Source organism: Vanessa tameamea, chromosome 8 (genome assembly GCF_037043105.1).
Source record: "Vanessa tameamea isolate UH-Manoa-2023 chromosome 8, ilVanTame1 primary haplotype, whole genome shotgun sequence".
Lineage (NCBI taxonomy): Eukaryota > Metazoa > Arthropoda > Insecta > Lepidoptera > Nymphalidae > Vanessa > Vanessa tameamea.
In genome coordinates this window covers 4,320,241-4,338,178 of record NC_087316.1, presented here as the reverse complement: position 1 = coordinate 4,338,178, position 17,938 = coordinate 4,320,241, and the positions used below count along the sequence as shown (strand labels likewise).

Genomic DNA, 17,938 nt, shown 5'->3' with positions numbered 1-17,938 from the left:
GATAGTAATCCAGTTTGTAATGAAAGTAAGTTCTCGCTGTTTACTGTTTTTTGTAACCCAGATCAATAGCACTGGTACTGGCAAAAAATTACATCCTGTTATACCTATTTACTACTGTACCGGTTTCGCTTCGACCTTCGTACGAATATTTACATAATAATACCGTTACTTCATCTCAGCTAATAGGAAGCAAGAATTGTTTAAAAATTATAGCTATTAAATTCATTAATTGCACTAAAATTATTAGTTTAATGTCTGTTATTTTATATAAATTAATTTAAACCTTTTTAACTGTTTATGGGTGTTTATTTGTCTAGGTTTTTTAAAAAAAATTAATTGTCTTATAGTTAAAAAGTTTTTCTAGCACGCTGTAGACGTTAAATATATTCTGTCAGTTATATCTTATTTGTGAATATTCATCAAGGCGTAGGCCGTAAGCAGAAATTGTTATGCTTATCAAATTTCATCCATCATGTGTTAATTAACGTTATTGCAATTTATAAATGCCACATAACCAAAGAACCATTATGACATAATATATATAATATCTCTACTAACAGTCCGTGCCGACTTAGAACGGGCGAAATAAGTCTCAGCGCCATAGGGTTCAACCGAAACCATCCAAGGTCCCACAAATACAAAAAATAAAACTTAAAAATCGTCCTTTTAGGAAAAGTTCAAAGATCTACATGTAAGTGAGTAGGACTCGTATTCACCAGTAACATGTTCATGTGTGTATTTATAGCGACTTAGGAAGTTATGTACGTCATGTCCGATCGTAGTTTCGTAATTACAGACCCATTGCATCTTGTTCTCTGTCGTTTAATGTAACCGAATCCGCCCATTTGCTGTTTCCTTCGAATGTACTTACGTAGTGTTTAAAGAAACCGCTCGAAATATTAACGATTGTTTTAAGTAATAAATGCTTATCTGACTTCTAGCGTTTTGATGATGTTTACTTATGGAATAAGTCACAAGTCCTTGTTACTTTTTTCATTAAAAAACTTCAACAGATACAGATAAAAAAAAATGTACGTGTTTTTATTTAAAAGGAATATTCTATTTTATTCAGTTTCATCCGAAACAAGTTTCAATATAAGACATATATAAAAACTTGTTTCGGATTTTCTCTGATTTGGATGTTTATCTATACACTAAATTCAAGGTCTTACGAGTTCGGGAATACAGAATAGAAACATGACGAAACAGACAAGGCCAATATTATCAAACAAATGACTTTATTGCCGTTTATCATGGAAATGTGTAATTTATCCAACCCCCACATTGTTGATAATCGTGACATTATCAAGCGTTGATGCAAATAACGGTGACAGCTAATAAAAGACAAATATATTATATGAACCTTTTGCTTTTAGACCATTATAAAACAAAATACTTATAACATATTGGTTGTTATGTAAACTATCAAAAATAAATAGCCGATCTGAATAAAACGTGAATTGATCTCATGTTAAGCAGTGAAGGATGCGAGGAGATCTGCATGTGTCGGATATAAATGTGCCTCATGAGTATCAGTCAACCCGCATTAGAGCAGCGTAGTGGAATAAAACATCTTATCAAAAACAGAGGATGGCAACTGTTTGAAATTACAAGTTGTTCCTTTATTTTCCACTTACTTTATAAAACAATAAACATGTGACAATTTCTACATATTACGCTCTATTAAAATTTAAAAATAGTCACGGTTAGTTTTTAAAATGATAATGAATTAAGTGGAACGTGGAGCTAATGGTTCGACATTTGCTTCGTCAAAAATCATGCGAAATACTCTACTTGTGACTGACTGACTACGCTTTGACGTCTACGGCTTCAGGAACGTGTAATTCTTTTTAATCTTTTTGGTATTGTCATCGTGTCTCTCCGATTTATTTTAACAACGATAGATCTTGGCTTGTCTAAAATAAATTTCTGTAAGAAAAGATTTTAGTTATAACTTGAAAACATACTTTCTTTGTTATTGTGCTAAAATTAGTTAAATAAATTGTGCGTCATGTTCTATCCATAGCACTGTATAAAGTTACAAAATAATGCATTAGATGCGACGTTTTCATATCGTGGAACGTAAAAACGATTTTAGCCGCACTCTTCTTACTTTCTAAACTAGTTTTTTTTTTTTTTATTAAAAAGTCGTAACACTTTTTTCTTTATTCAATGTCATTGCTTCGAAGAATTTACAATGACAATTGTTTTATAAGAGATATTGTTGAATATCCAGAGATAACTCCAAAATGTTTTAATATTTTTACACAACATTTTTTTTATAAGGATATTTATAAAATATAACCAGATACCTAAATATACGATATTGATCCCTTAATCAGACTGGATATTAATGAAGCTACTACCAAGTTATCAGTGTTTAAAACTCCCTTGCCGTTTTATTGAAGAGCTATTATTTCGTCAAATGCTTTGGGCTTCATTATACAATTAACTACATTGTTGGTAATGGCAATTAAGTTTATGTTAGCAGCTATTAGATACTCGTTTGAAAATCGAAGAGAATTCAGTAACAACCATTAGTTTCATTTTTGCGGAACAGAGGCTGAGACGTAGTATACACAAGTACAGACGGCAGCATAAATGTATGAAGATTATATATTTTTTTAAATGTCACTTAGAAAAACTACTATTCCTTTTTTGAAAGTAGAGCAATACGTTTTTATATCTATTATTAGGGGTAGAGGTTTATTTTATGGCTGTAAGTAAACTTTACATAACAATTTAACTAGCAATAGGTTTTATAGAGAAAAGTAACCTTCATACACCGCAAACACACTACGGTACTGATCATAAATATTAATAACACTAAACAAATAAACATTATCTTCACAATGCTTACAATAAGTATGCTTAAAATAGTGAGATATCACCTATGTATTGTAAATGACAAGATGCGATAACCCAGATGTACGTCCACGTGGAGATTTGCATTTTTGATAAATAGACATATCTGGTAAAATATTACATCATATTTTATTAACTCTTGCTAGTGTTATGCTGGTACATGGCCGGTTTTGCGCAACCGCCAAACAGAATTATTTAGTACTATTTGTCGCCTGCGGCTTCGTTTGCGTTCTAGGGGGTGGACGTACAGTTTAAGGTATAAAAAAGTAGCCTATGTCTTTCCGTGGAGTTCCAAATTTCTTCACACCAAATTTCATCAACATCGGTTTTGTGGCTTGACCGTGAAAGAGCAACAGATAGACAGACAAAGTTACTCTCTCATTTATAATATATATTAGTTTATTGTTACGGTATGAAGGGTAAGTGGTTGTGTTACTACAGGCTCTGGGTACATAACATCTTAGTTCGCAAGATTATGCATTGACGAAGTAAGTGATGCTAGTATTTTTATCGTCCGATGTTAAGGAAGTAGTCACTGTCGCCCATAGACATTGACACTCTAACTATTTAAAAAAAAAATACGTGCCTGATTGTTTTACAATATTGACTTAAAACTATTTTTTTTTATAACTTTATGACTTAAAACACGCACATGATATAAAGCTGTAACTAAGTATGACCCGTCGGTCGACAAACATTTACCAACCTTCTCAAACTATGGAACGAGAAAGCGCTGATTACAGAATGACTTGAATTTAACTTGAGTATGCTTCAAATTTATTTCATTTAAGTGCGCCAGGTTTGTGGAAGGAGGACGAGACATTGTGTGACAAGGGGGGGGGGGGGTCTAGCGTGTCCCCGTGTTCTATTTGAGCTGCGAACGTGCATATTTTAGTAGTGTTTCATGTTTATGTTACTAAGAAGGCGTAGTAACGTTAATTAACTAATGGAGTATTATACGTGTTAGGTCGATTAAGAACCGCTCGCTCGCCAGCTAATCAACAAAAGACGGCCACGTCGCGTAACTGAAGAATAGTTTCACGATACTTTTATTTAAGACAAATTGGTTCCCACGGTTGGTAACGCATTATCAATGTGAACATACCTGATGCTTTTTAGTTTCAAGTTGTTTATGGCTATGGAATATCTTATCTTCGATACTTTTAAAGCCGCCATGAATAATGTGAAAGGAAGCCGTGTTTATATTTGATTAATTTAATTAATAATATTAAGATAAAATTATGCTTATGGTTACGTTAAGCTCGATAGAAATTCATACACAATTTATATTTTACAGTTGATATATATCAGTTGATATTTAAAACAACGCAAATGTCTAGTTAATTGAATTAAACTTTGACGCCGGGTAGAAACAGTATACAACTAAGTATAGGACTCACTGGTGACAGGAAGGCTGGTTGACATTTTTGGCCCAGACAATCAGAATTGCGATCTAACAGTGCTGCTTGCATTCTTGCCACCATTCCACGCGGTCTTGATTTATGCAGCTATTTTATTGATTTCTATTTGTATTTACTTAATGCCTTGATGTGAATAATTGTTATGTAAAAATATTAGACTACGTTATAAATAGACTTGTATGTACTTACGTACGTATTTTATCATAGAATAGTAGTAATGCCCAAAATTAATTAGGGATAAATAATATTCCTATTTAACCCTTCTTTTAAACTTGTCACTTGTGCTAAGAGTGGGGATGACAATAACCCAAGGGGTCAGGATCGATCCTGCGACTTTTTACATCGCTAGGTGGGTCGTAAATCATTGCGCTTCTGACGCTATAAAAAAAATGTAGTTTAAGTTGTTATTAAAAAGTTTTTTTAAAAACAAATTATCACATAATTTTCATTAATATACATTAGGTAGATATATGTTAATTACAAACATAATTTTATTTAACCACTTGATTAATGCAATAATTAAATGCAATGTCAGTATATTGCAACAAATCAACCTTGAACCGAGCATTTGTGTGCAATATTAATATTATGTATAGGTATAGTATAAATACCTGCGCGGTAATTAACATCAGCCCGGCTAACATTAATTTTACTCTTTATTATTCCCATTATGCATATTAAAAAAACTCATATTTGGTTGTTATGTCATTAAAACTTAAACATAAAGTTTTTAAAATATTTAATATAAAAAATGGCTGCCATTTTAACGCCTACGTTCATATTATATTTGAAGTTATACAATAATATGATAATAAACTATATTATTTACTTAATTTAATAGTCTGTATTTAAAATGTAGCGCCACATATTAAAAATTATAATTAAACTAGATCAAAAAACATAACAAAGTGAATGTGATCGACGTTTTTTTTTTAAAAAGCGCCTTTATATATGACAAATTCAAGATTTTTTTTACGTTTTGTAAACAAATAGTACAAAGTGATGATCCTGTTAATGATTTTCAACCAAACGTGATGTTCAGAATATTAAATTATATTATTAAAAGACATTAAGTACAAAACAATAGAGTATTAAAATAAAAATGACTGTTCTCAAAACCTAAAGAGACGCGAGGCAAAGTTAAGAGATGAACAATTTTAACGTATTATGGTATCGATAACTGGCAAAAAGTAAATAAAATCTAATTCATATATATTTTTTTATTTTGCCTGTTTAAAAGACCTTTATAACATATAACCTAACGAGAGCTATATAGTAACATTGTTCTATGTATTTTTATCATAATTACAATTCGATACACTATGTCATGTGCATTGTAAACTATTGAAAACTAAACTACGATGCAATTGGTGAATTTCTTAAGGTCATTTGTACGACAAATTAATCGAATCGACTGTATTGTTCTGCATCGTGACTGGATTGTATTGCCGTTTCACTGCTAAGAGAATGTCTATTCTTTACGGTACTTGATTTATTTTCAATGGAATCGTGATATTCAGTTCTCTTTCATGGACTATGGTATATATACTATATGATTATATCTTAATAAACATGTTTTTTTTTTTATTGACTAGCAAATAGACCAACTGATGGTAAGTGTTCACTACTGCCCTAAACATTGACACTGTAAGAAAATCCCAAGTCCCTTGTCCCTTGTGCCTGTAGTTACACTGGCTTAATTACTCTGCAAAACTATTTGGTGGTATAATATAAAATGAGTGAGTGGTAAGTGGTACCTTACCAACGCCTGCACAAAGCCCTAACACCAAATGATTGTAACTATATGATAATATTCGAAATAAGGTAATTTAAAAACGTATGTCATTAAAAGAGTAACTAATGTGTTCAATTGTATTATAATTTAAGATTGAGTATGCTCAATGACTTTTAATGGAAATTTAAACTTAGAATGGAGTCGTGACGTGAATTTTGCAACATAAAGACGGTCGCGATGGTCCAGTGGTTTAAACGTAGAACACGAGAGCTTAACTGTAGATCACGGAAATCTGAACAAAAACCTCTGAATTTTTACGAATACCAATTGTGCATACTTCATCTGATCATTATTTGTAAGAAAAAATCTGATATTAGCTTACTTTTTGTGGAGCGTTACTGTAACAACGTGTTAATGAAACGGGAGTAGACCTCTGTCCAGCAATTGGACATTTCAATGGTGCGTATCACCAATGATGACGTCAATAAATGCACGACTATTGATTTTACTACAGGATTCTAAAAAAAGACAGCCTTGTTCCAGCTAAGGTCATTTAAAAAAGCTGCGTCGTAATATTACTGACTAATCTGTGTACAGTTTCATAATAATAATAATAAAAACTGGGAATGTCCAGTGACTCTCAACCGAGTTGGAATCGAGTCGTGACCTTAATACTGAAATATACCGTTTATCATTCGATGTCATATAAATCAAGTAAATTTTATTATATTATATTTATATATCGAAATGAAAACGGAATTTACGCTTTAAATAAAAATCAACAATGTTTAATATCATTGAAATTGAAACAGGACCTCATATTAACTATATTGAACCCAACTTCATTGGTCGGTGTTTAAATAAGGTAAATTTTATTCTAAAGCGGAATAACTATTCTAAATCTATACATATAAAAAAAATTCAAACGCGCACGAAGTCGCGGGCACAGCTAGTCTCAAATACGAATAGATTTAATGAACAACCGATAGTTACAGAGAGTCACGAAGGAACCAACTGAAGTGAAGACTGCAATTGTTACGAAAGACCTATCATAAGTGTCTTGACAAGTAAACAGATAAAGAGATAAAGCTAAGCTCTCGTGTAATAAACTGAAGACAACTTTGAACGAACGTTTTATTTTAAAACGCAACGAGACATTTTTTAATTTAAATTTCATAAATGCGAACGTCTTTTGTTTTGTTATTTTTCCATCAAACAGACGCTGCTGAATATATTCTATTTTAATGAAACTGAGTAAATTAGCATAAGACAAAATGTATTTTTATTTATTTATTTATTTATATTTAATAAAATTTTATTTTTGCGTTATTAATTTCATAATAAACAACATTCTTCGTAAATGTCAGCAATATATATTTATTGTTTCCAAGTTAACATATAAAAGCGTAGCAAAAAAAAAACATCCCGCATGGAAAATTATTCGTCTCGCCAAACTTAAATAAATAATATACGTAGTCGTTTTCTGGTACAATACGTGTTCAAGGTTACTGCATTAATAATGTCAAATTTACAATACAAATTCCGTACTGTAGCTGTTTTTCAGCGAAAATAATATGCAACTATTCTTAAACTGCATATTTTTATACTCTTTTTTTTGTGTCAAACCTAAATGAATATATGCATGTAAATCAAATAGTCAAAATTAGTACAATCGTATATATGTTAAATAATATGTAATTAGATACTTTTGCTTTGTTGTCTTCATAACATGCAACCAGTTCCTTCACCGGATACGAGATTCTATTTCCTGTGAAACGATATTCCCGTAACTCGAGTATGTTGAAATATTTACTGGAAAGTGTTACGGCCTGATCGACGCAGGCGTGAAGACCCGTCGTATCAAATGCATGGAAGCCATCATTGAAGCCTTTTGGGATTCACTTGTTTTATTGATTCAAGAACAAGGACTGGCTTGTCTGGAATTCATTGATTTACAAATAATAGATTTCATAATTAAGTATTTACTTATATAATTATGGGAAATGTACTCTTTGATATAAAATGGTAAAGATACAAAAAATAATATAAGAGTGCTTTTGACAGAATATGGTCTTTTTAATTTGGAATATATTTAAACTTACTTTCCCACTAAAACTGTACGGTTTCATTTTTTAAGTGTGCCTAGATGGTCAATATGAAACATTTGAAGCAAAACAAAAAATTTGAAGGCAGCTTTAATGTAAACTAGAATTCATTTTTAGATAATCTATTTGCAAATGGCAAAATGCCTAGTAAAAAAAAAACGACCTGAGATTTGGCAATGATGTCGCTAATTTGGAAATCAATGGTAAAAGTGAAATTATCGGAAAATTTAAGTTTAAAGCTAAATTAGTTTTTTCCATCGAATGCACGGTGAGGCCCCGCTCTACTTGTTAACACGAGATCCCTACGTGATTCCAGGCAAAAGCGGCGACGATCACAGTCATACCCCAGTGCCTCCCAGTCAAAACACAAGCTAACTTCAATCACACGGTCACACGATACCTAAAATTTAATGCAAAGTTTGTCAAACTACAAAATGACGCGATTGTTTTCATACAATCGTGCGATGTCGTAATAAATGAGGAGACAATGTAATGATTATAATTTGCACGTTTAAGCGGACCTACTTACATTAATTATATTAGAGAAATTCAACGAATTATTTTTAATTAAGTCTTTTGTTTCAAAAGTAGAAGTATAAATGGATTTCACGAGAGCGAATTTAAATAAAAAGCTACTCTTGGTTTGACGTACATAAAAATAAGGTTATCTTTTATGATAGACTAAAATACGTTTAAAAATATTAATTTGATATAATATTCTATTATATCAACTCGAAAACAAAATATTCTTACACTTCGTTTTTCTTTTTTGTGGTCGTATATTTTTTTGTACAATATTATAGGCGATCATATTTTATTTCATGTATTTTTAATATCAGATATCGACAAAAACTTATTCACGCAGAGCACACATTCATCTTACCTGGAAACAAAAATAATCAGTTTATTTTTTTCCAGAATCATACAAAAAACTGTTCTTATTTACTCTTAACTTAATTTACTATTCGATAGATTATAGTTTTCAAATGGATAAAAGGAATATAATCTGTTTATTATACCTATATATGTAATGCATTAGAAAATACGCATATTAATACTCTCATGGTAGAATTTTTATGTTTATAAGCACGAGATAATTTATCGCTTACTTGATTTTGTTTGCTGTATTATATAAAAAAAAATACAAACTAAACTAGGTAACGGTAAATTTTAAGGGTCATTTACATTTGGATTTATTTTTGTTAAAGTAAAGAATATATTAACATAATAAATACAAACGTCTTTCGTTAAACAGAAATGTCTTTTAAAATATAAAATTATAAAAATAAGAGATCACGCTGTTGTAATGCGGCGGTGGAAACAAATGTTACAGAATTTCATCTGATACATCCAAATACCAGGTACCTCATAATGTTTTTCTTACCTACAAGCACGAAATGATTATGTGCCCACGTTAATCACATGGAAACTGGACCTTGTTTGGGTTTGAACCCGTAATCTTCAGTAAAATTCCCACGTTTTAGCTACTAGGTAATTTTCACATATTTACAAATGTCTATAAGAAAAAATATAATCTATGAATGCAAACTTTAGTGCAATGTTATTTTTTTTACGTAATATTCCGGATTTGGGTTGCGCTAGTTAACCTCGTTAAGTTTTTATGAAATCAGCGTTTCCTCCGAGACATAAATATTAACCCCGGTTTGGAGAGTATTAAATGGTGCACATACGTGCCTTCCGTTGCGAACTGTGAGTCAGCGATTGTTTGAATTCCGATCTACCGGTCACTGCTCCGGGTTATGTCAATAGCAAAGATGAGATAATCTTGTGTTAGTTCTGCGAAGAATAATATTATCTTAACTTTTATGGGGATCTTAGAAAATGTTTCTTATTAATTTCCCAGTATCAATTATTTACTTTTATGATTTAATTTTGAGATTGTGTGAGTACAACTTTAGGTAAATTTGAAGTGCAACGTACTATGTGTAACGTCTCAAAAAATATACATCACATGCACTGGGTTGCACTTTAAGGCTTTGTCTATTGACTTTCTGTAACATTGTTTGTATTGTTGTAATATTGTTAATATTTATGCTTTGTGCGTATATTATTCGTTCGGATAGTATAATAATCATGTATTCGCATGCATAGTTGCGTGATAAGTGTAGGTCGTGCATATTAAGGCTAAAACCGTAACAGAAAAAAATATACAATTTTAAACAAGATTTTATTTTTGTTGTTAATGTACTAAAACTAATAAAATATTATAAACGTAGCACAATTATTATATATCCTGTAAAATATCAGCTTAGTTAAAATTAAATTGAAACGTGTTTTGCGATCTGTTCGAGTTATTGTTATGAATGATGTTCAATTTTTGTATTATCATTAAATAACATATTAATTGATGTATTTCTAATTAAATCCAACATCTCGTCGTAAAAGCTATTATCATTTTCATTATGTAATGGATAAAAGGCAATTGAGATTATAGATTACACTTTTAACGACCAGTATCTGTAATAGCTATAATATCGTAGCAATACAAGTACTTCACACATAATAAAAATGTTTTAGCGTTTTTTATGATAACATTATGTTGTTTGTCAAACACGATCGAATCTGCACCGGTTCAGACCGACAGTCGACATTTATACAGTGAAGTTACTATAAATGCAATATAAATTATTATTCTTAAAAAGTAAAGCTTATTAAAAAAAGGAAGCCCTGAGAGAAGTGCTAAATTAAGAAACATCTTACTTTCTAACAAAGATTGGAGTTTCTCCCCAGACAATGTTTCGTAAAACCAAAGTACAAGCGAAAGTGCTTAAGTGTCAAGTCTTGACATAAAAACTGGTACGCTCTTCGTACTTTGACGCGTTTCCTTGACACGACGAACGTGAGAAAATTGTAGAATATGAAAGAGTGTATTCATACTTAAAAAAAGATATATAATGGCCAACATGCACAGTTATACAATATTTTCGGTCACTATTCGATAATCGGTCTACTATTCGTCTGTTTATCGAATAATCTTAAAACTTAATTTTTTTTTCCTTATCTGGGTGGTAAACAAAAATTAATGAATTTCCAAATTAATAAAAAAAAGGTTTTAATGGTATTATTATGAGCGTGTTACAAGTCTAATAAAATAATAGCTTAGCGAGAGATATCCTCGAATAAAAACTACTACGTTGCAACTTTTATTAAAAGTAGTTCATTTACAAAAATTAAATACACCAATTATAAGTAATTACTTTAAAGTAATTTTCATTCAAGATATCCATATGATTTAGTTTCCGTTCTTTGGTATATTAACTTGCCTGCAGCTACTCTGGCTTTAAATTAGTAATTAAAATCTCATCTACCTGACGTAAGCATAATGTAAGTTTATCCCAGGGCTCTTAGTTTATAAATGAAAACCGTCTACATTATTCTTTTCGGAAATAGCTAATCAATAACCTTTTTTTTGTGTTAATATCTTTCGTAAATCGAATTCAATGACGTAGACATTAGAGATTAGAGACATATTTTTAAGCCGTGGTTATAAATACTTATATACCTATGTTAATAATATCGTCTCAGTTAAGAAACAGTGAGTCGAAATGTAAATAGGTTTTTCTTATACTATGTAATATTTGCTGGTTCCATCGTCTACTAACCCTCGACGTATCGTTATCTCCCAAGACCTATTTTTCGTCCGATCAATAGATTTTCAGTAAAGTTAGCTGCATGCCCTTACAATTAATAAATAAACAGATGAAATAATTGAGACTGCTCTCCGAATGCGGAATGTAGTTCGGCAGGAGCAGTCCTGATGATTTTACCAAATATCTGCTGACAAATCAAAATAAAACAATGGTCTTATGCTTTCGATGGATGTATACCCTAATCAAATATTATGAAGTGATACTTATTTCATTTTTATTATAAGTATGTAACATCTAATAAAGTCAACGACTTGGATGAGAAGACTTCAGCGTTTAGAAATTTTGTTTCGTAATTCAAAAGCGCACAAGGAAATAGTCTGCTTACCGAACTTCAGTTTATGGATCTTTTTTTAAGTGTCATTTCTTTTAGGCCACCAAGATAAATTATTGTACATTTTTGGAACAGCCAAAAGCCGGCTTATTTTTTTCTAACGCCCTGCTACCGAAACCACAACAGGTACATGAAATAATATATATTTACTTGTTAGTAGAGCTTTATGCAAGCCCATCTAGGTAGGTACCACCCACTCATTATATTTCTACCGCAAAAGCATCACAATAAGTATTGTTGTGTTCCAGTTTGAAGGGTGAGTGAGCCAGTATAACTGCAAGTTCCCAATGTTTCATATGGACCATTCAGCCCATTCAACCGTCTGCCTACTGAGAGAAAAATACTATCACAATATTAAGCAATTATAAAAACGTCATAGATTGCTTAAAAAGTAATTATTAAAGTAGGCGAACGAGTGAATGTTATATTGAACTTATCGAGTTTATTGCATAATGATTACTTTTTAAATTGCCGTTATCTTTCTCTCTTCGTCATTTATGGACTAAATTAACTTTGTTTGATCTTTAATTGTTAATATAAGTGAAAGTGAAAAATGATAACTTTGAAAGGCAGAAATCAATTTATCTCATCGTTGATTACAAGTAACGTTCCAAAGATAAATGTGAGATGTCATGCGAAGTGATGTATCTAGATTATTTCGACCGACTTTCTAAAATAGTTCAGTTATTTCCAAATATTTGACTTTGTACACCCATGAAGTTTCTTTGAATGATATGTAATTGTATGATGTTATAACTTAATTGGAATAAATGAGTCGATCTATTGTGAAAGAGTTGCTTGTAATATTCTTGGTAAAACTTTTCCTTCTGCTGTTTAGAAATTACCTATTACTAAATATGTTAAGTTCTATTGAATGTAATATGTATCTATTGATAATTTATTGTATTGCATGTTTGAGACGTAATTTGCGTCATCCTCGATTAGTGGGGGGAAATTATAATTTCTTAATATATTCAAATTATGCCCGAAACTAAGTTGTTATACTTTAGATATATTATAATGTATTTGTTACCAACTGACTGACTTAAGTCACGAATTTATAGTCGCAACACCCCCTACTACGTGGTGCTACCCGCATGACCAATTCAATTGTAACATTTAAAAGTATTGATAAGGAACGTTTGTTTACTTAAGGTAAAGTGAAAATTATTGTAAAGGAACGAAACAATCGCCTCCGGGCAAATAAAAGTAAATATTTAATTTGTTTTTTAAATCCTACTGGAATATATTTTACCGATTCTTTTCAGATCTGAGCTTTATTTTCGAATCGGCGGCTTTTTTTTTTGATAGCCCTGAAGCAAATGTAACGCTCTTATATTCCACTTTGTTGGCTTATGTAAGACTTATTTTGGTATCAAATGTTTGTGTTATGCTGTAATTAAAATTAAGCTTTTGACTTTGACCTGTAGGAACTATTAAATAATATAATTTGGGATATAATCTGTGACAATTAACCCTAGAATCGATTACAGTGAACATTGCACTTGTCAGTCATCACATTCTTTAAATAGTATTGACATGAAATATTTACCGAAGTGAAAGGAATATTGTATTTACTACGATTATTTATGGATTAGCGAATCGTTATCTCTGACCTAAAATAATATTTCCTTATCTGTTACATCAAAGGTTCTCAACCTTTTCACCGCTGCGACCTCGTCAATAACAAAAACGAATAGATAGAATACCTCGAGATATCGTCACTAATAATATTTCTATAACAATAATGTATTATTATTGATTTGTTAAATTATTATTATCTTTTAATGTGAATGATTTTGTTATTTTTAATACTTTATTTATATTCTTGGGGGTGCCGAACATTATGTTGAGAAACGATGTCCAATATGTATTTGTATTATTTTGTTCAATACAAACAGATAAGTTGGATTACTCCCAGTGCGTTAGGGTAGAATCGGCAATGTGGTCAGACCATACCGATCGAATTTGCGTCTGATTTGAGCACCTTTTTATTGATTTTGTTCTCCAGCCAATGCAAGCTAATAAAACTTCTCTTCAGTAGAGTACAACTTATAAAAAGTGATTGATACAGCCGGAAATTCGATCGGTACGGTCTCACCACATTGCCGATCTTGCCCCCTTGCTATTTAAAATATTACCTATAAAAAGAAAACAAGTTATTACGTCAGAATTTTAAAGTTATATATAAATAAAGTAATTATATAATACAAGATAGTTACAAAAATAACCAAAAACGTACTCAAAAAATGTACCCAATCTTTCTCCTTAACAAGGCAGCGGTTTTTAAAGCAATGAAATGTATAAAAGCTGCTACTTATTTACTTAAATTGGCGAAAGTATTTACATATTCCTTTACACGAATTTTGCTCCTCGGAAAAGTGATAAATTTCCGGGTTGTAACTTATTTACGCAATACCAGGATATCGTTTTATCAAATTTCGTCGAAAAATTTTCAATGGCTTCGTCAGACATCGACGGACTTATTTAAAACTTAGATTTAATTATCTAAAAAATAAATCGTTCTACATCAATATTACATAATCATATAAGAACAATTATAAAAAACTGATCTCTACATACCATACGAAACTCAAACAAAATTAAATGGTCCTTTTGTGAAAAAGGGACAAAACGCTGAAAGAACATAGTATCGGAAACGTGAGTCGGACTCGCGCACGTAGAACGCGTTGGTTGTCAGTGCTTACTCGGCTAGCGGACGAATCACGCGTATCAGACTCGCGCTTGACAAACCCTACGACACAAGAAACAGTAAACAGAAAAAAAGGAAAGCAAAGACAAGATATAAAAAAAAAGAAACAAATTAATATTTGCCTTATAATACTAATAATAAAAAAACCGCTAAAAGATGCCGGTGGAAACAAAAATAAGCTTTTCTGGTAAGTCTACCTGAATACTTAATACAATAACGCCCTGTATTAAATTGGTGCTCATGTTAAATATTTGATCTATTTTTCTTTATAAATATTGAAACATATTCCTTTTCATTATGATCAATGACATATTTAATTTCTAAAGATAGGTAATAAATAATTTCTTATCGCGTTTAAATATAGACAGTACTTAATAAAGCATTCGGTGTCTTTGTTTGTATTTAAGCAAATATTGTTGTAATTTATTTTTTTGCTATAATGTATTGTTTTGTTCTCAACTCTTGTTGTTAGTAGTATTTAACAGTTGTAGCGCTAATTAAAGTAAAATAGTTCATACAGCTTAGTGTTACTCAACATCATGGAGTTATTGGAAGAATGAAATAATGATTTGAAAAGCTTATGTATGTATTAACTATTATTATGTATATAACTTTTTGATGTTTAATAATTCAGAAATTAATTGCTCCTTTGCTAGATAAAAATAAAAAAATATATATTGTGACGTGTTATTTCGAAATAATTGAGTAATAATATAGTTTGTATTGTGCTATTCAACATGCTGTTGGGTACATATGCTATTCACGATAAATGTATTTGTTAGCACTAAATCGTGACTGACACAACTCATAAACTGAAATAGTATAAGTTAAATGTTTATTCTTATGTAATGAAACGGAATATTCTCCACCTTTACAAGGTAACGTCATTTAAAGTTTTATTTTAAAAACATTAAACCCAAGACCGGTATGTTTTATTCGCGGCAATAACAATAAATACTCTTTCTTAAAAAAACTTATTCCGTCTCGACGTCGTCCTCACGCGAATCGTTTTCAATTACGGCAACAATTTGATTATTTCTTTCGAAAATTTCATCTTAAGAATTAATTTATGGAATATCAACAATCTATCAGATTTTTTGCACGCTAAATGCTTTATGTTTCAAAAATTATATTTGTTGAAATGTGAAAATATCACTGATATAATATTACGAAGTCTAACATGTTACTTATTTATAGTCGAAAGCTGGATGACTTATGTATTTAGGCGTGCACTGGCAGTGGGATGATATTCGCCCCTTAGATTCGCCTTTGAACTTCCCCTCGTACCGCTGTTTAATAATCCTTCAAACGCCCTCTTACCTAAAACCAACTTTACAAACGGTTATTTTTATAAATAATGAATACATTTCTGTTTTGATTGACTAGTGTACAAGTATTTTAATCACTTCAGGGTGCTCTTGTTATCAATAGTAATTATTCTGAGAAGATATCCATGACCACAGTGGACTTGATAACGTTTGATTGGTATGCTCTAACCATTGCTAGTGTCGATGGTATTCAACTAACCTCACCTTCTTTGGTTTTTTTATCATGTGTCGCCATATACCCGTAAGTGCACCGTAACCTTGTCAGACGTGAACAGAAGATGAACAATTAACTTAATTGCAGTGACTAACGATTTTATACGACTCTATCAATCATTTATGGCAATTGAAATCATCGATTCATTAAAATATTTGCGGTTGAAATAGCTAAGAGTAGGTAATCGAATATTTATTGAATTTTATGATTATTCTTTAAATATTTGGGTTAAATTTAATAACAATAATGATAACAATATTATCACCGATATCGTCTTTAGCACGACATCAATTATTTGGGTTCTTTTTTATAAACGACACGATAACTTTCCAGCTATTCCGGTGTCACGCTACGTCGATACGCAGTTGTTAGGTATTCAAATTGTTTTGTATGCTAAAATATTATTTCGTTTAATTTATTATTTAAAATTTCATAAATGCCAAACGGGTTGGTTCACGCAAGTGTGCTTGATATACTGATAAATATCAAACGACTAATTGAAGGTCAAGTTTACAGTAAGGTTAGTCTGCGTCCTTGAAAAATACTACATTTTATTTCGTGCTTTAATGCGTTCCCTATCAGTAACGTTCGTTTAAGGTTAAAACAAACTACGACGTGTATAGTATAAACGGCTGAATAATTCAAAGTGATACAGGCTGCACATTGGTGTGGAAAACGTAGGTTGGATCCTGACCCTTTGAGCTATCTTTGTACCCACCCTCAACCCGTGATACACTTAGTAAGAGAAAATGTAAACTTCAGTAATGTCTTCAAATCAGGTAACATAGGTTGTACAACTTGCAAAAATAATAGCATACGTGCATAACAACACACTCGTTCCGCTCTAGGCTAAACATAATCATATACGTATATCCGACCAGTTGACTTCCTGTGTCTTATACTTATCGGAGATGCGCTGTTTGAGTCGAAATTGCCCGATTACGCGACTTGGCATTGTTGTCGGTCATCCGTGGTTAAATTGCAGAGCAGGTGTAACCTGTACCGACTTTACGTGACGGACTTGCATGATGTGTGAAATTATCGTCGGTGCCATCAAGTGCGCCTCATTATGTATGTAACGTAGGGTTCGTCCTAAGGCTACAAATCATTTGGTTTTATTATTGAGATTATTAGGTGGGATTTATAGCTGTCCTATTTTTTTTGTTGTCACCGTCATATATCAATTCGTGAAAACCTTGAACGACAGTTTCAATTTCATACAATGTAGCGACGTCGATTCTCTTGAAGCGTATCGGACCAAACCGAATATGTCGAAGAGATCAGTCGTCAGTATTATGTTACACGTGAATTTAATTACAAACTTAAATCCCTAACATTCCCTTATGCTTAGTATCAAACGATTGTTTATTTTGTAAGTCTATCTACCAGATCACCTTTGCTTGTAATCAGTATAATCTATCTATAGATAAGGCACATATCATTACTATATTTGTAGAATTGTTACAGTATTGATTCTTAGTCATGCCTGTCCCATTACTCAACTCACCTATTAATTATAAGTGCCACGTGCATAATTTTAGCTGTTTTTGTGCTC

At 31.5% G+C, this 17,938-nt stretch overlaps 1 protein-coding gene across 16 annotated transcripts in view; it reads left to right on the top strand.

The window, feature by feature from the left end:
- LOC113400108 (CAP-Gly domain-containing linker protein 1) overlaps positions 1–17,938 on the top strand; it is a 48,341-nt gene that overhangs the window by 3,120 nt on the left and 27,283 nt on the right. For 4 of the 16 annotated variants that reach the window (XM_026639528.2, XM_026639526.2, XM_026639527.2 and 1 more), the window contains exon 1: positions 14,796–15,028. The exons of 11 other annotated variants lie outside the window; for them this stretch is intronic. In XM_026639528.2, coding sequence (XP_026495313.2) covers positions 14,998–15,028 — 31 coding nt within the window. In that variant the 5' untranslated portion in view covers positions 14,796–14,997. Of the gene's footprint in view, positions 1–14,795; positions 15,029–17,938 lie in introns of those variants that run through there. One more of the 16 variants, XM_026639531.2, reaches the window with a different exon arrangement.